This window comes from Gavialis gangeticus, unplaced genomic scaffold, assembly GCF_001723915.1.
Source record: "Gavialis gangeticus isolate Ggan-Ray unplaced genomic scaffold, GavGan_comp1, whole genome shotgun sequence".
Lineage (NCBI taxonomy): Eukaryota > Metazoa > Chordata > Crocodylia > Gavialidae > Gavialis > Gavialis gangeticus.
In genome coordinates, this window is record NW_017729022.1 from 124688272 (window position 1) to 124707422 (window position 19151).

General features: G+C 39.1%; 1 protein-coding gene across 2 annotated transcripts in view; it reads left to right on the plus strand.

Moving 5' to 3' along the window:
- The window catches only part of RALGAPA2 (Ral GTPase activating protein catalytic alpha subunit 2), a 437386-nt gene that overhangs the window by 229133 nt on the left and 189102 nt on the right, over positions 1 to 19151 (plus strand). For both annotated transcript variants that reach the window (XM_019516125.1, XM_019516126.1), the window contains exon 24: positions 14483 to 14611. In XM_019516125.1, coding sequence (XP_019371670.1) covers positions 14483 to 14611 — 129 coding nt within the window. The remainder of the gene's footprint in view (positions 1 to 14482; positions 14612 to 19151) is intronic.

Genomic DNA, 19151 nt, shown 5'->3' on the forward strand with positions numbered 1-19151 from the left:
AGATACCAAATTATATTCTAAAAATTAAAAATCTACAACATTCATTAATTTGATTTCAAAAAATACTTTTGTCCTGATTTACATGCGTTTGTGTAGTGTACACAGAGGCGATTGCACAGTAGCTTAAAATGAAGTCTTACTCTTGTATATTGTGGGAGAGGTGGGGGACATAGGTATAGGTTTGTGGGGGACTGTTAGTATGTGGGTATGTGGGGGAGGGTGTGGGTCTGGGGTGACGGAGCATGTGCGTGTATGTGTGGTAGATATGTGGGGTGTCAGTGGGTATGGGGTTTGTGGGTAGCTGTGTGTGGGGGGAGTGTGGCTGGGCTGTGTGAGGGGGTGGGGTGGGGTCTGTGTGTATGGCAGGGTGAGGGTGCATATGCATGGTTGGGTGTGTGTGTAGGACTTGCCCTATGAACACACACACACAGCCTCTCCCCCTCACACAGGCACACCCCCGCAGCCCCTCTCTCTCTCTCTCTCTCTCTCTCTCTCTCTCACACTTGCGCGCACACACACACACAGTCTCCCTCCCTCATTTCTCTGTCTCTTTCCCTCCCTCATTGCAGGGACACCCCCTCCCCCTCAGTGGTCCAGTGATGCAGCCAGGGGCCAGATGGTGCTAGGGGAAGCTGCATGCAGAGAAGCAGTGAAAGCTGTGGCAGGAAGAGACTTCCAGGTGTGGGGAGGTGGTAGGAGGAGGCTGGGGATGGGGTGGAGCCGTGTTGGCTTTGTTAGTGAGTGCTGCTGGCTTCCCCTGGGTCCTACCGCCCCTGGCTCCTGTCATCTTTGACAGGCTGCCAGGAGCAGATAAATATACATTTTCTAAATATTTTAGGGGCCCTGCAGGCCGGATAGAATGGCTTGGCAGGCCAGATCCAGCAGATGGACTATATTTTGCCCACCCCTGTGCCGACAAATCTAAGTGACATGTACCATGTTTTAGACCATAATATAAAGTGAGAAACCAGCTATGAAAGAATATTGAAGCAGAAGAACATGCTCTGTGTATGCTAAAGTACAGAATCCTATCTAAAACTGTATGTCATAATTTGGGACCTTCTCAATTAACAGTTTTCTGGAAACTGCAAAACTGGGCCTTGTCTGCAAAATCCGCAAAACAAAAGAACATACTAAAAATAAAATGCTGGCTTCCCACTGAGAGCCAGTGGTCCTCATGGCTGCTGTGGCCCAGCCACACAGCCTGCCAGAGGGAAAAGGAGAAGGGGACTGTCAGCACAAAGAAGAGCAGTCATGATGGCTTGATTGGCTGATTGCTGCAAGGGGCGGGGCCACATGATGGACAGCTATCCTGACCAATCAGCAGCCAAGGCCATGTGACGGGCAGCCCTCTCAGCCAATCAGCTGTCTCTGCCCCTTGGCCTATCAGGCATGGGGTGGTCCTACTGCTATAAGCCTGCATAAATGGTGGCTGGCCCTGTGCCTGTGATACTGGCCACCTGCTTTCTCAATTTGTGTAGGTCCTTGGTTATAATGCTTTACAAGTTCATGACTACCACAGCAGTAGACTGACTAACTTATATATTTTTTGTTTTAAAAATTACTTCAAACCCTGTTTGTTTTTTTATTTGTGTTAAAAGTAAATGTTTATTTGCTAAGCAAATTGTGAAGCTTTTTTTTTCTTTGGTTTTTTTGAGATAATTAGAACTTGTTACGAAAACCTAACATTCTAGACTTGACTACGTGGAATGTTATCCAGTAATCCTGAAAAGACAATATCCTGGCCGGTGCTTCAGTGTAGCTAAGATTCTGGAAAGAAAGTGCACTAACATACAGAATTTTCCCCATTCTCATTCTACACTATCATGTATGAAAATGTCTCTCAAAAGTTGATATGATAGAAACTGTTGGGAATTCTCATTTTTCATATCTAATCACTTACTCACTGTCTCCTTTAGATATTCCAGTAAAAGCAAAACACTTATTTAGGGTGGAGTGAAGGATATTAATATTCATTAGTACTTTTTGGAGATGGCCATAAATATGATGTTGCCTAAGAACCCACAACCAGTTATCTTCTGCTCCTTTCTCTTGTCCCCCCCAAACTTTTGGTGTCTTGCAGTGGTTTTACCATGTAATGCAGGGTAGTAGAGGCTCTTCTTTTTCAATATGTGATTCAGTTCCATGGCATGCTACCTCAAAACAATCCTCCAATAAGGATTTCCCTCTAAACACTTAGATTTTTAATGGGAGCCATGGAAGTTTCTTACATGCAGAAAGTAAGAAAAGGCAAAGGCTTGTATTAATAACTTGTGCCAGAACAGAGGAATGGCCCAAAACCCAAACTTTCATCAGAGGATCCCACACATTAACAGTAGCTTTCATAAGTCTAACCCCAGCTGGGTTGTGACTTCTGAGTTAAATGATACCACTTTTCTATCATAGGAATATTTCCGTCTGCATGATAAAGGGTCACACTGCAGAATGTTCTTTGACATTTCTAATTCACCAAAGGTATTTACTAAAAGCCTGATAGGAACTGCCTCCCCTTTCATGCTTATAGTATTCCTGTATTCTCAAACCTGGATAGTTAGTTAACTTTAGCAAGTCCTTACCAGCAGCAAGATTTGCTATTTGCTTTTTATCTGTGTATGCTTACTGTATAACAGGGGTTGGCACCCCCTGGCATGCATGCCAGTATGGCATGTGAAAGCATTTTCCTTGAGACGTGTTGCCTTGGGGTGGACAACAGGGAAGGGGCCAGGGCTGTGCTACCACAACAAGAATCAGGCCCCTCACACTTCCCCCACTGTCCACCCCAGGTACACATGCACCCCCCACCACCAACGAGCAAGGCCAGGGGTATGCAGACCTCAGTGTAACAGCTTGTAGCCTCCCAGTCCCTACCACAGCCAGCCCCTGCCACCCATCAGAGAGCCCAGGCTGTTCGCATCAGGCAGCAGGAAGGCTGCAGATTGCTACAACAGGGTCTGCAGAGCCCTGGCCCAGCTTATTGCTGACAGCAGGTGCAGACATGCCTCAGGACAAGCAGTGGGGAAGGAGCCAGAATTGCACTGTTACAACAAGGATTGGACCGCTTGCAGCTTCCCCCTGTCTGCCCCTGGCATGCCAACATCTTACAAGTCAAGATTTAGGTATTTTTGGTACTCTGCCCCAAAATTTTGCCAAACCCTGCTATATAATTTGTGATCCATCCAAGGAATTTCCTTTGTTCCAAAAGATTGGGTCAAGGAATATTTGCCAAGTTACCCACTTCTGGCAAGAAAATCCCCGAAGACCAGTGAAATTCTAGCTGGGTCATGACCATATCCACATATATGATACCTTTTTTCATTTGCTTCAGAGGAGAGAGTTACAACCGTAGTTGGCAACAAAATTCCTTCAAGTGTAGACAACATGGAAATTTTGATTAACATTCCTCTAAAAGCCTTATGACATTCCATTTGTGGGAGCTCCCAAACTGTTATAATTGTCCATCCTTTGTGATGGTTACCATCAGCAGTCAGAACTAGGGAGCCCAATCCTGGTAGCTTGATAGTTCATGCTCCATGGAACAGGTAGGAGGCTGAACTGAATTTAACTTCTTTGGATTTGAAAGCTACTAAATACAGACTGAAAAATAGTATGCGTGCTTGGTGAGTAAGTTTGATACCACAACTTCTATGTACTGCTTCAGTAAACAATATAACACTCCTTCCAAAAATCCTGTCAAGAAACAATGGTCATTATCTCATTCTGAAGTCTGTCTCCTCAAATATATATAAATAGCAAAATGCTTGTACTAGCAGCCAGCTCCCATCATAAGCTCCCATGGTTTGAGAAATAGGACTGACTATCTTTCTGGGACTGACCTCTTTCTGACAGCAGCAATGGAAAATGATCCCGATCCAATTTCAAAGCATGTTCAGAGACTTTTTTTCTTGAACTGAGACGTTTTCCAGTTCCATTGATCTTGTTAAAACTTTTTGATCACACAAAGACAGAATCCAAGTCATACTGCTTTCTCCAACATGGGCCAGACAGCACCAATATGGGGATTGCTTATATCTCTGACAGAAGCCTCCATACCTTCTACCAGTATCATTGAGTCTACTGTCACAAGAAAAGAGTGTGGGTCTAATCCAGGGTTTCTCTAGTTCATTGGTTGAATCATTAGAAATTGCCTACTTCTCTATGACAGTGGTACCCAACCTCCCAGCCTCCCAAGATGAATGAATGGCTCACAATCAGTCCATAGACTAGATCCACAGGTGGGATCCCACATGCCTAGGTCTGGCCATGCATCAGCCAAACCCCATGGGCCCAGATTTGGCTCCAGAGCAATCTTGTATGCTGACCTAACCACATGCTGTCATGATCTAGCATGCATGGCCACATTATCTGGTCCACAGGGGCTCCCCATGGTCCAGAAATTTGGCAGAATGCAAGCGGCAATTAATGCTGCCACCAATCCCCTGCTGTCAAATTTCCAGACCTGAAGGGAGCCCCATAGGCTAGATAACAACTGGCCCTGCCAGCTGAATCTGGCCTCTGGACTGGAGTTGGAGCACCACTGCTCAATGACATGTAGTTTGGAAGACTCCACAGGAGCTTCTGTTGCAGTCCGGAGTCAGCAGTGCTGAAATGTTTCTGTGAGAAATGGATGTTTTTTCCGCTAATACAACAGAGAAGCCCGTCTCTCCATTCTGTGTTCATATCGTTTGTTTTGGATTATTGTCACTCAGCTGCTTTTTGTATCTCATTGTGCACCTATTGGCTTCATCAGTGTATCTGCTAGTGAGTAGTTGTACTGATAATCATTGTGTCATCCTAAGATCCTGGAAGGTTTATTTAAAGCCTTCTGGAAAAGTGTTGTTTTTTTTTTTAAAAAACCTCATTCCATTGCCTTTCAAAGAGTATCTGGCTGGCAGCTATAAATGTCCTTAAAAGATTCTCAGTCACCTACCACAGCTATAGACATCAGTGTGCATAGTCTCTTGACATATGCCTGTTAATAATTGGATATTGATTGAAGGAGGTTATTGTTTGAGAGGTAACTAACCTGATTAGATAAACTTAAGTTTTGGGGGTTCCTTCTATAGCAACATGGAAGACTAACAATTAAACCTTTTGAGGACAGTCACAGAACTTAATTGGGTGGCCTATTTTGGAGTTACTGGTTTAATAAGGAATATTAGAGAATGTTCTTAAAGACCAACATTTCAGAAAATCTCTGGAATGATATTGCAGTTACGTTGTGTGTAGTTTCATGAAGGTAAGGACAGAACTGACTAAAACCTGAAAAATAATCTTGAAAATCCTACTGAGTTAACAGATGTATTCAATGATTACATTTCAGCACATACAGATTAGATTTGTTTCATCATATAGAATGTTAGGCAAGAGTGCTGCAGACTGCAGCACTGTGGACTGAAAAGTTAAGGACTACATTATTTTGCTCTATTTTTACTTTTATTTTAGTAATGAAAGGTGTCCAGGCCAGTGAAAGGGAGCATCCTTTATTGATAACGCTCCTTTATGCCTTCTATATCTGTTACTCTTTTCTACATATTTACATGTGTAAAGTGGTTTAACATATTTTGAATATACTGTTACTAGTTGTGGGCAGAAATAGTATGCAGTATCTGTGTGCTGAGCTTATATATAAACAGTGGATATGAAAAGATGTAGAGTTGTCTTAGTTAAATGGCTTGCTAATTCAGAATATGAAGCATATCATTTGAGGGTTTTTATGGCAGAAAACATTTTAATTATCTGTTTGATATTGCCATCAATGTGAAGTAAAGAAAAGTATTTATGAGCTTTTATATCTTTTCTATTAATTTTGTATTTATAAATACAATGAAGAGTAGCATAGAACTTTTAGACTACCAAGCTATTAGTACTGTTTACTGGAACATGGATTAGCTGGGTAGAGCATTGTCTTCTAAACATTGTTCTCTATGGAATAAGCACTCCTTTAAGTATTTATGTGTTTTATAAAGTGTTGCAGACAAAGGCCTTTAGTTTTGAGACAGTTTGGAAATTGTTAGCCGTTGTGGGTTTTAGGTTTGTCTCTAGAGAACAATAGATTGTTTTGAAAAAAAATCTAATGTAACTTTTTATACTTCATCAGACTTTCAGATTCTAATATTTTGTTAGCTATTTTATGCCCTGTTGCAAACAGCAGCTTCTGCCAAGCCAGATATGCATGGCAGGAAGCATGATGTTAGGGATTGGGTGTAAAAGTCTTCTGATCCCAATAGCTCGACTTCAAAGCTGCCCTCAGCCTGATCCTGCAGTTTGAGACTGGGTTGTCCTGGGCCAGGGCCAACAGTTACCTGATTGTGAACCCAATCCCAGGACAGCCCCAGTACTGCTCAGTTGTAGGCATTTTCTTAGAAGTCTTGGGACCTGGGACCATGGGATGCGGGAGCCTCTCCCTCGTCTTGAGGCCTCCATGTCCCAAGATGTGTAAAAACCATGCATTCAGCTCGGCTCCGCTTATTCACTGGGGCTGCATGGGAAGGCAGGGAAGGTTGCTAGGCTCAGGGGTTGCCAGGTTCCCTTCAGGGGGGAGCCTTCATCTCCCTCCCACCAGGGAACCTTGCAAATTGCTCCCCTGTGGGGGCATTTTTGGCATTGGGACTTAGGCTGTCCCAGTCCAGATGTTGACCCCCATCCTCATGCTGATACTGATAGTCACCATTGGCATGGAGGTGTTCAGTTTATGGTGCCGTACAAATGAACTGCAAAGATATTCCACATATTTTGTGGAATATCTTTCTTGCCTGGTTTGCAGTGTTATGGCACTATAAATCAGATGAACATGTAATCACACATTTTATGGCATGATTAACACATTAATTGCACCATAATTGTACTGTGTGCCAGGAGGCTAGATTTTATCAAGCATGGTATTTCCAAATATGGAAACAAGGAAATATGTCTTGCCTAAGTGAGAGTGGGACCACATCTAGACCACTATCTACAATTCTGATCACCCATATTCATGAAAGTTGAGCTCAAACTGGAGCTAGTGCACAGAACAGCTGCTAGAATGGAGAGCCTTTGCTACAAGAGGGAAGGAGAAAAGCTCAGCTTTTTAGCCTAGCAAAATGAGGGTATAGAGGGGGATATGACTACTGTCAATCAAAAATCAGGGGAGTGAAACATCTGGTAGAAAAAATCTTGATAAGCTATATAAAAGTGTTGGCACAAAAACAAGTAGGCATAAACTGTGTGTGAATAATTTTAGATGGAAAACTATAAGATTTCTGACCAATAAAGTGGTGAAGTTCTGGAAAAGTCTTCCAATTTTTGTAGTGGGGGCAAAACTCCTACCTAGTTTTAAATGAAACTTAAATAAGCTTTTGAAAGTTTAAGACATGGTCATCTGTGAGAACAGGGGATTGGACTTGCTGATACAAAGAGATCTCTTCCTGTCCTGTGTTACCATATGAGTATGTGAGAGCTATGCCAGTTCGCATCAACTGCAAATGTGTAGTAGTGCAGGAAAGTACATTTATGGTATCCATAGATATGGCTTTTGAGATGGTTCCCAAAACACCGAGGCATAGAGTGGTTCAAGCATGGATTCTACAAATGTTTGAACATACAGGCTAGGAACAGAAGTTGCACATAAACTGGTTTAAGTGATCAGAAACTGGTTTAAACCTGTATCAGAATAGAAGTTCAGTGCACATAAACCAGTTTCAAAATGGCTGACACTATTTAAGATAAACCTGGTTGAATGTAGTATCAGACTTAACTGATTTGGGTCAGACTTCTGTCCCAGACCCCTTCCTGGTTCAAGTTAAATCACAGTCCCCCAGCATCCCAATATGCTTCACAGCCATGGACTGGGCTGTGCTGCCTGCTCCAGAGAGCAAGGCTGACCCTGCCCGTCTGCTCCCTAGCTGGAGCAGTGAGAGCTGGCTCACTGGCCCCCCAGGGAAACCCCAGCTGCAGTCTGGGGCCAGGGAGGGGGGTTAAACTCACCTTCCCCTGAGTACAAAGCTGCCCTGCCCTGCTAAAAACTCAGTGCTGGCTGTAACTGTAGACTACAAATCCCAGAGACACCTAAAAGCAGGAAGAGAAAGTGACAAGCAGCCCTGAGAGACCTGCTGTTCTGATTCTGGACTGCAAATCCTGGAGACCATGGGTCCAGCAGAAAGAGTAAGTGAACACACAGCCCAGGCTGCCTGTATAGCTCTTCAGTTTATAGTTTTTCAGAGAAAGAACTATTCTTGTTCAAGCTTTTATAAATTCAGTGCCACTACCTCCCCCACACAGGCAGAGCAGGAGATGAGGCCTGGCCACACTCCCTCTCCTTCAGCAGAGCTTTTTGTCTTCCCTCCCATTTGGCAGTGGCTGGCAGGCGTGCTCTGGCACTCCCCAGCTTCTGGTTTGAGCCACTGCAGGCATATGGCTGCATTTCCGGAATCAAAAGTGAATGTCTGTTCATTTGCTTATCTGTTCAATCCCTGCAGTTTAGACTAACCTACCAAGACTGAATCGATCAGCCTCTGGCTTTTTGACTACCTGTACTTAGCCACAGAGGTAGTGTCCTTGAAGAACCACACTTACTGTGGCATTTAGTCTTTTTTTGCACAACCATTAGTAAAAACTTACTTTTCACCCAGCTCTCTGGTGTGAATTTCCTGATTACTTTGAAAAACGTAAGTACTAAGTACTGCTTGAAAAGCAAAGCTTGCACTTTTTCTGAAACCAAGTCTTGAAAATCTTATGACACTCTCACTTTCCTAGCAGCTTTGCAGGCAAAAGAACAGAAACTCAGGATCAGTGTAGGACAGTGATTTTCAACCAGGATGCCACTTGAGCATTGTTAGGTTTACACATATGATTCACAAAATAAACCCAGAGATTTCAAATTGGTATCTGTAGTTGTAATTCTTTAATTCTTTGCAACAGATAAACTGCTCTGTTATTTTTCTGTAGGCATAAAAAGTGAAAAATAGAAGCTGACATTTTCCAAGGGTTGCCTCAAGTCTATCCAGAGATTTCTCAGGTCTATCCAGGAGTGCCTTATGTCTAAAAAGGTTGAGAACTATTGGTTTAGGATAAGTATTTCTACCTTTTGGATAACAATTGGTTACTGAACCAAACTGTCATGGATTTTGTGTCTTATTCCTTGCTTACATGTGGCTACAACTGCATCAACTAGTTTGAATATAAATGACAATCTTAACTTGAATGCTTAATTGCCAATTGCGCCTTTGAAAAATCTCTCCCTTGCTTTTCTTTGAAAAAACTTTGGGTGTAGGGAGAAATTGTTTTGTATGGCAGGGTTAATTTATAACTGTATGCTTTTTTAATACATGTTTTAATACATATATATTTTTGCGAGTAGATTTAAATGGCAATTTTAATGTATTTTCTCCAAAGATAATCCTGTTTTCCTACTCAAGTTAAATTTCTTTATCATTTTTGTGGAACTTCATTTTTAACAAGACACCTAAATTATCACTGTAGCTAGTATAGTTAGGGTTATTTCTCAAAAGTTTCAGCTTTTTAACTTTTGGTTTCATGTTCAACAACAAACAATCAAAACCAGTTTTTTTCAGACCCTGTAATTGTTTTGTCTCAACAATTGTCTGAATTGTTGTCTGAAAAAAGAAGACTGGGGAAACTCAAAAACCAGTAGAGTTAATGTTTTTCCTTTATAAGGTGGAAAACAAAATAATTGAATAATATTTTTCTCTGTAAATTCCAGTCCCTAATAGAGAACAAGTTGAACTTTCAGTGAGAAACCAAGCTTGTTCCTGAGTAGGGACAATTGGGAAACCTGATAAAGGCAGATGGCAGGCTATTTTGTTACACCTACAATCTGCAAGAGCCTAAGCAAAAATTAGGTGAAGAATATTTTCATAATTGACCTTTCAGTGAACTAACATAAATATTTTTCCACTTACAGGATGAAGGTGACCTTATGAAATTGGTTTGCTTGCTAAAATACCCTGAACTGAAATATTTTGTCATTTATAGAGTTAATCCATTTTACACTGGCATAAACAGGGATTTCCTCCCTCCCCCCCTCCATTTTTGACACTACAGTGCAGCATTTTGAATTGAAACAGTCCATAATGGATCTTTTTTCCCACTTTTCCATAACAACATGAACACTAAATTATAGCAGTGCAATTATGTAAACAATGGAAATGCTTCCAGAATGAATACTTCCTTTTAAATTTTCATTTTGTGTAATTGTTGAAAGGTTTGGAGCCATAATAAACCAAAGTTATTTTACACATTTATCGTTCTAAAGGTCAATTATGAAAGAAGTAAAGAAACAGCACTGTACAAAAACGAGTAAACCAATTTCTGTTGCCATCACCATATGTTTTTCTTATTGCTTGTGTTTTTCCAGTTACTGTGTACATAGCATTCAATTAAAGTGATTCATTTACTAGGCTGTAAGCTGCTGAATACAGTTTATATTTATAGAACTGTGCTTTGAAGGGAAGGAAACAACTTTCCTCTATTTGAATTACCCGATTTTTTTGCAAGATCACTGATAGGACATATGTTCTCACTTGGTTGCTTTCTCATAAACCTGAATCCTTCGATAAGCTGCAAACCAACTGCATTACTATGTGAATCTAGCTTTTACCAGTAGATGTGCATACTGCATGAAAGTATGTCAATCAAGAAATGAAAGAGAACATTTGACAAATTTCATCATTAGTCTTCGTGTGTTTTAAAGGCTTTGTGAGATTTAGATTTATTTACATTACGTACATATTTTAGGCAAGGTTTTGGTTTTATTTATGCTGAAATTAAACTGATTACTTTAAACAAAGCCAATAAAACTACTCTGGTTTTGCATTGGTAAAATGGAGACTAGAATCTGGCCATAGAATCTTTTATTAAGTCAAAGACAGAGTTCAAGATAACTTATTTATTCAACATGTATGTAGTTAACTTTGATGCAAATAGCTGTGAATGTTATGTCACGGTAGCATGATAGGTGTTATGAAATTGTTTGTCTTGAACGTGAATAGAGACAAAGAGAAACTGAGGGATTACTGTAGTGCAGTGATTCTCAGCCAGGCTGCCATGCCTTGGGCTGCCTTGAGATCTCTTCAAGGATGTTGGAGCGTGCCACACAATATTAACCCTGTTAGGTATGCTAACATGATTCACAGTATAAAAATTGGGGTTTCAAGTAGTAGGTTTCAAATAGGAATCCATAGTGTTAAAACTATTCTGACCTGTTGTGATCGTTATGAGTTCTTTGCAACAGAAAAATCACTTAATTGTTTTTCCATAATCAAAAAATGAGTGAAAACTAAGAGCTGGCATTTTCCATGGGGTGCCTTGAGTCTTAAAAGGCTGAAAACCACTGCTCTAGTGTAACAGCAGACTTTTTTTCAAAATAATTTTGTTAAATTCTCTGTCTTGAAACTTGGAAAAAAAAATATTTTCTTGTTTATTAAATATACTCTATGTCAGTGCTTCTCAATCAGGGTTCCATGGCCTTCTGGGGTGCCTAGAGGCCCTTTCAACTGTGTTAGGGGGTGCCACGCTGTTAGCACTGTTAGGTGTACAAATATGACTTACAAGATAAACCCAGAGATTACAAACAGGAATCCATAGTGTTAAAAACATTCTGACCTGTTGTTGTCTTTCTGAGTTCTTTGCAGCAAAAAAATCACTAATATTTTTCTGTTTGTAACAAAATGAGTGAAAGCTAAGAGCTATCATTTTCTGAGGGGTGCCTTTGTTCTAAAAAGGTTGAGGACTGCTGTTCTATGCTCTCTCTCTTCCGCAACGATGTAGTATCTGCAACCAAATTCTTATACTGTTTAGAAAAATGCACCATCAGAAGATGAAATCATCATGTATCATGCTTCATCTGTGCAACATCTTGTTTTAAATTAGACCTGTATACTCACATCTATACTCTCTTCTTCCAACTATATTCTTCCTTTGCTTATTTACAGAGGGTACTGTGAAAAAGATCAAAGTTAAATCATTACAATATGCATCTAGTGCCTTCTTAACCTCATCACTGTTGTGGTAGTAAATATTAGCAGTAGCCAGTTTCTGTAGTTTGAGGTATAGTTGTAGCTTAAGTAAACACACACAAGATTGAATCCTTTTGAATCTTTGAAGACTTATAGCAGGCTCACTGACCATTAGATTTTACTGCCAATTTTTTAAAGTTTAATTAAAAAAAACCCCTGAATATTGGTCTAGAGTTTAACAGATGGAATTAATGAAAGCAAGGCAAAGTTAACACAGTTGTAATTAATCTTTGTATGTGCTACATTCTGCTACCTTTTAGGCCAGGTTTGCATGAATTTTTTTATTGTAGCATATGTCAACAGAAGTGTGTTCCCATCTGCCGCTGTATAGCTTGATGCGTGATATTCAGAGACAGGGCACAGCACAATACCTACCCCTGTAAGTAATTACAGGTGTGTTGTGAGGAGTGCAGTGCATTAATCAGACCCTTAATTATAAAAAAAAAAGGTGGATCTTTTGTTCTGCCCTTGGAGCATGAGTTTACCACCCACTTTATGAGCTGCAGCATCCATCTGCTCACTCTTTTAGAATGTTTGCATTGACTGATATTGACTTTAAAATGTATCAAAGGAAGTGATTAAAACTAGTTTAAACATTAACTTGAGTGGCATTATAGCTCATTCAGAGAGGTGAAAACAGTCTGTTGCAATGCCAAAATTTAAAAATATTTATAATTTTTAATGTGAGATTATTTATCATTCCATAGATCATTTCCCACTATGTTAATGTTAATAAGTATTTTCCTGGATCGATACATAGTGTTAGAGGAGACTTTGATAGTGTTTTGAAAAGTATTAATGTAGTTTTAAAATATCTAGAAATGAAAAAAGTGACTGAATTTATGCTGTTTTTGCTAACATGGGCTGTATGTGAAGAAGACCTGACGTTTTTCTAAGCATTTTTTAACCTTTGTCTGTTTGCTTACTTTAATCTTGGAAATCTCAAAATTACGAATGAGTTCATTACACTAAGAAATGTTTCAAATGTTATGTCATCTTCAACCTGTAGTCTTCATTGGTTGGAAGGATTTGCTGAAGGGTTCAGAAATAATGTAGACTGAAACCTTTCTCACACCTTAATTGAATGAGTGGAAGCATCTAATGCTTAAAGAGAGAATTTCTCTCAAGTCCTTAAGTGACAAAAACATTATTTAAATGAGTTGTATTTGGTTGATTCATTCTGCTACTTCTCATGTAGTTTTCCAACCACCTACAGACTATTCCAAGACGGACAAAACTTAAATTTTTAATTTAAAAATCAAGCGTGAAAACAATAATCTGTTTAAAATAATGGGATTTTTAAATTTATTGTAAAATTCAGTAAGGTGGTGGGGTGGCAAAGCACTTAAATATTTTCTTTGGCATGGCGGGTTTCTCTTAATCTTGCAGTGGGAACAGAAATGGTTTTAAACTTGTACAGAAATCAACTCCCTCATTCTTCTGCAACAGTGATAATTGCTGCCAGGGATTTTAAATTTGATGCTGAATTTTAAACCCACTCAAGTTTTGTGAATGCTGAACTTCACCTCAGAATGATCAGATCAAAATTTTTTCTTGATCACAAGAGACAGCAGAGGTTTGGGAGGGGAATGAAGCACAAAGGAGGAGATTTAGAATGCTTACTCCCCAAAAGTATACATGTGTTTGGCGTCAAGTTGTGGCAACACCACTGTTACTAGTGTTCTAACTGTAACATATAACATAGGCTTCTCTTTTGGTGGTAAAAACATGTTTTCTTTTAAAAAGTTATTCAACCTTGGGGGGAAAAACTTGAAATATAACTGTTTAGACTTAGCAGATTATCACCTAGGGATGGAGGGAAGGTATTTTTTATAAAAGAGAGCAACAATTTTATTTCTGTAAAAGTTGTCTACAGGTACTTTTTGCATTTAACATTAGTGCATTTCTCAATTACATCTTTATAAATCCTGTGAAGTTTCCACACAAATGTTTAATCATGGAAATAAGGTACTGGCTGTAGGCTGCTATCTTGAACGACTCGGAAACAGTGCATTTAGGAAGTCTGGTTTAATTAGTGTTATGTAGCCTGGGAATGTTTATGTATTATTTTAGCTTTATTTCATTCTGATGCTATATCAGTTTATCAAACTTAATAACTACTTGAATATTTTGGTACATCTGGTAAGCATATAACAAAACACAAATTATACAAATTACTACTTTCCTTTCAAGTGTGGTTATAAATAAGAAAACATGACTTTGTCAGAGCTAAGGTTTGAATTGTTACAGAGAAAGGGAATGTACATTTTCTAGAAAATGTGTTTTTCTGGTGAAGAAATAGGAAACTGATCAATGTTTCAGAGAACTGAATAATATGTAGATTTGAGTACTTCTATAAAACCTTATTGCTTAATTTTTGTAACAGATAACAGCATCATAAGATTTCATTGTTAAATAGCCTTGATTATTTTTTCTGGAAAATTGAAGGGTTCACTTCTCTTTCTTTTCAGGATATTTTAAAAACTGTCATAAAGCACTGTCCACCCTGGTTTTTCTTCTTGGCTTTACCTGGTTTTACAATGCTGATAGGAGACTTCATTACAGCTGCAGCCAGAGTTCTTAGTACAGACATGTTGGAGGTGAGTATGACAATGCTCAACATCCAAGTTCCCAGGAGAGTGCACAGTTGCTAACAAGGTTCAGATTTCTCCACTCTAACAGGTGTTGACTCATTAGTGCCATGTGAAACTGGGCTCTTGGGGCAGATACCATGGCAGCTGATGTGTGAAATTGTAGGATAAGGTGACATACTAGTATTGCAAAGGTGTTTCATCAAAAGGCCAAAGTGTGAGAAATCATATCCTCACTAATATTGCAGAACATTTACACACTAAAAGCAGGACTTGAATTTCAGATTCTCATTAGTGTTTTACAGTGAATGAATATTGAAACTACAAAGCATTTTGATGGCACAGAATTTCTTATAGTTTATAAGGGATAATAACACCATTTCATCTAGTTTAAAAAAATGTAAATGCAGAATAACGACTAACATGCTAAGGCAGTGGTTTGCAACTTTTTTTCATTTGAAGTTCCCTATAAATTTCCAATAGAGGTGGCCCACTTTGAATTGTAATTGGGTATTCACATACTTTTGATTAATCATAGTCATCTTTTGTAGACCCCTTAGACATAGTCTGCAGACCCCCAGGGGTCTGTAGACCACAGGATGAAAACCACTGTGCTTAAGGTAATGTTAAAGTTCTTACAAGCTTGCTAAAATAGGAAGCTTTTTATAAGACTGAGAAATACGAATAAATTCTTAAGACGTACGCTGTTAAGAAAGTTTGGATCTTTGTGTAGAGGTATATGTTGACAGAAATAGGCACACCATATGAAAGGAGGAGGAAGAAAAATCATCTCCAATTACAACAGAACGTTGTGAGTTGTTTTGTCCTTATGCATAGACATGTTTTTATGGTCATCAGTATATATACAGGCATTGGTTTGGTACAGAGCTGTCACAAAAATAGGTCAAAAAGCTTTTTAGGGATCAAAAGCTTACCTTGCCAGCAAGTAGTACTGCAAGATGTTTTAAAATTGTGCTTCATATAAACATGTAAAAAAAATCTCTGCCACAAAAAACCCACCAGGTATTACACAAAGCATGTCATACTTATTATGTTTTATATATTTAAAATAATACAAAAGGTTATCTATAGTGCTAAATACCCCTTTGCCTTTGGCGTTCTGAGATGGCTACATTGGAATATGAGTCTATATAGTAAACATTTTTATATGCTGGTCTCTAGTCAATTCTGGTGCACATGCTTTACTTCCAACACTGTTTTAAGCAGTATAGTTGTTGTCAAATTTACATATAAGACTCTCAAACACCCTTTGTGGGCAATAGTTTGAGAGGGTTGGTTTTCTTTTGTTTGTTGCCGTGATGGGTGTGACATCACTGTGATATAAAAACAGGACCTGATCATGAAAATTCATGCATAAAGGTAGAATCTGCAATTTCATGATACCATCAATTTTCCAGGAGAGTCGTGTAAATGCAAGAGTTTGTCCCTGCATCTGACCTTGCAAGATCAAGGCCATAACTGAGGTATTGGATTAGGTAGCAGCAAAACCCATAACAAATATAAGCATCGGTGTGATGCATTAATAAAAAAATCGTCTTATGATGTCCTAAAAGGGTATAACATGCCATGAGAAATATTACATTAGACCCTTTCCTCGGCCAGAAATACAATATAAAACATACCAAAACAAATAAATGGGGCAGCAGTATAAGGGAGGGTGTCTGAGAAGAGACTGGAGCATTGAACCAAACAGGAAAGGTTTTTATGGAATAAATTAATTTTAAGGAGGGATCTGAAGGAGAGAGAGAGAGTACTTGTTAGGTGAGTCATTCCAAGTTTGAAAGACAGTAGGAAGGAATTGGAGGATGGTAGAGAGAGCCTGAGATGAGAAGCAGAAAGAAATGTAGAGCAAGGATAATAGCAAGAAGTAATTTACAACTTTGAGAAGCCTGCCAAAGAGGTTTTGGTGCATCTCTCTTAGAGATGCACCTTTTGGCTTGGCCTATACTCAGTGCACCTTTTACAGGTTTTGCTGAAATATATATTTAATTTTTTGTCATCTTTATTTGCTAGTTCAATTGACCTGTATATGTAGTTTCCTTGCCTTCTCTAGTTACACTGGCTCAGCCTTTCTTTGGCTTTCTTAGCTTGGAAATACACAGGTGATTAGTGTGTCAGGTCTCTGCAACACTTAACCATCACTTATTTTTTAGGCTCAGGTGTGATAGAAGGTTGTGACAGACTGTTATGATGACTGTTATCTTATGGCATGGGTCTGTTATTTGGTACTGCAAGCACTCCACTGTGTTGACATTTAATGGGTTGCTGCAAGCCATTAGCAGAGTTTGATTTTTCTTGTGGCAGTCTTGTTACCACAACCCAGTTTTGCCGCAGCCATTGTCTTGCACTTTTGTTCAAGAGACACTGTTCAGGCTTTCACAGTTTTCACATGCAGCACTCTCATGGCCCGCCTTCGAGTGCCCAAAATCTTATTGACATTGACCATTCTACCCATCACTGGCTTTCTGGCCATTATGCCTTTGACATATGAGTATGGTGACACTCACTTCATAATCACCATCTGAGCCACTCAGCACCATAGTAGGGCTCATATAACAGCAGGGGAAAGAGGTCCTCCTCAAAGTAGGGGCCTTCATCATCTTCAGAAATGGCTTCTACCATACCATGGAGCCTCTCATTAGTATATGAAGATCCTTGTGCTATGGCTGTCTTGGCACTAGTTGGGCTCACTTCTGCACATTGCATTGTTCAGCACTATGTATCCAGACATCAGGATTGCCTCTTCTCTCACTTTCCGCATCTATCCCTACTTCTGTGCAGGGTGGATTGATTTAAATCAAATTATTTAAATGAACAGGCCAAAAGCCCAATTTAAATAACTGATTTTTTTTTTTATCAACTTTCCTGTTGTGTGTGTATGTGTTTGTTTTTTTTTAAAGACAGGTGTGTTTTCATTCATTGATGCAACAATTAAAATATGTTCATTTACAACTAAATACAGTTTTGCAGTAGATTTGGTGCATATCCTTCTTACGTACACAAACTAGATATATATGTATATATTTTAAAAATATATAGCTTAACATATTTAGATTGTTAGATATCCTTCATTTTAGAATGAAATGGTGCATATTTACAAATAATTTATTAAACACCCTGGGGCAAATTGTCTGGAATGCCTAAGTTAAAATCATTTGAGCTTAAGTTCCTACTTGTTTAATTCCCTTTAAAATTAGACAGTTATTTTTTTGCCAAGGCCATTTTGAAAATTGTTATCCCCTTTCTTTCAAAGTTTTAGAACTCAAAAGCCTCCTCCTCCTCCCCCTTTTTAGTAATAGACTGGAAGAGAAAAACAGGCTTTCCTGCTTTTTCAGCTCCCAGTCAATTCTCAGCTTTGAATGAACCAGTCCAAATGAAGAAAATATTTTTTTCTGTGCCAACAGAAGAGGCAACTGCTGATTTAGGACTTCAGCAAGCTCTGGTTCCAGGTGCTTTGCTAGTGACTCCACCAGTTCAGTGCTGTGACTTTCTTTAAAATATCCTTTGCAAACTTACTGCTTGAATGATTCACCTTTAACCCTGAAATGCATTATGGTTGATATGATTGGTGGGTCACTGGTAGATGTCCATGTCATAGCAACATTTTCCTCTTCAGCAGTTAAACATCTACCCTTTTTGTTAAGAATATCAGCAAGAAAATGAGGTATAGTAAATGCTTGATCCATCTACTTCTTTACTGCTTAAAATTTAACTTTGCTGGTGGGTATTTCTTGCTTTGATGTTTCTTGAAGTTCTTTCCAAGTTTCAACAGCAGTCACAATAAGGCAGCAATCTTTCTGTAGTTTGTTCAAGGCTCTGGAAACAGGTTTTAATGTACTCAGTATATCTTCTATATCACTTTTTAGTCCCATGTTGACTATTCTAGCTATGGTACTTCCATCAATATTATCACAATTTTCTTCACAGATGATCATTGGAATAGGCCAGTTCTTAATAAATAGCTCAAAGCAGTCAATCACTGAATTCCAGCATACATTTTAGGGAAGAATTAGGCTGTATTCCCCAGCTCTGTTCAGTGAAGCTGAAGCAAACTGGTTGTTACAGAAGTATTTTGCTCTTCCAGCAGCATTTCCCTTTACTCCTGGAGTACTTAAATCTTTGGCTAAAAGATGCATCAAATGAGCACTGCACCCATATGTTAAAAGACTCAGGTTTACTTCATTATCTTCTTTTAAGTTTCTTCTCATCTTTGCTACATTTGCAGCATTATCTGTGACAGCTGCACACATGATACTTGAACTTGTGCTCATAGCTTGTTATTGCTTTTACTGCTTCTTTAAAAAACGTTCTGCAGTATGGCCATTTCCTGATGTATCAATTGTTTCTGTAAGATAAACAATCCCATCTTCTGTTGTCACACAACCACATATTACTGGATTGTTGTGTACATTGCTCTATCCATCGACATGCAAATAAACACTTTTCCCATCAATGTTTTTTGCATACTGTTTAGTTTCCTTCTCATGCACTGTTTCATAGTTTCATAGTTTCTAGGGTCAGAAGGGAC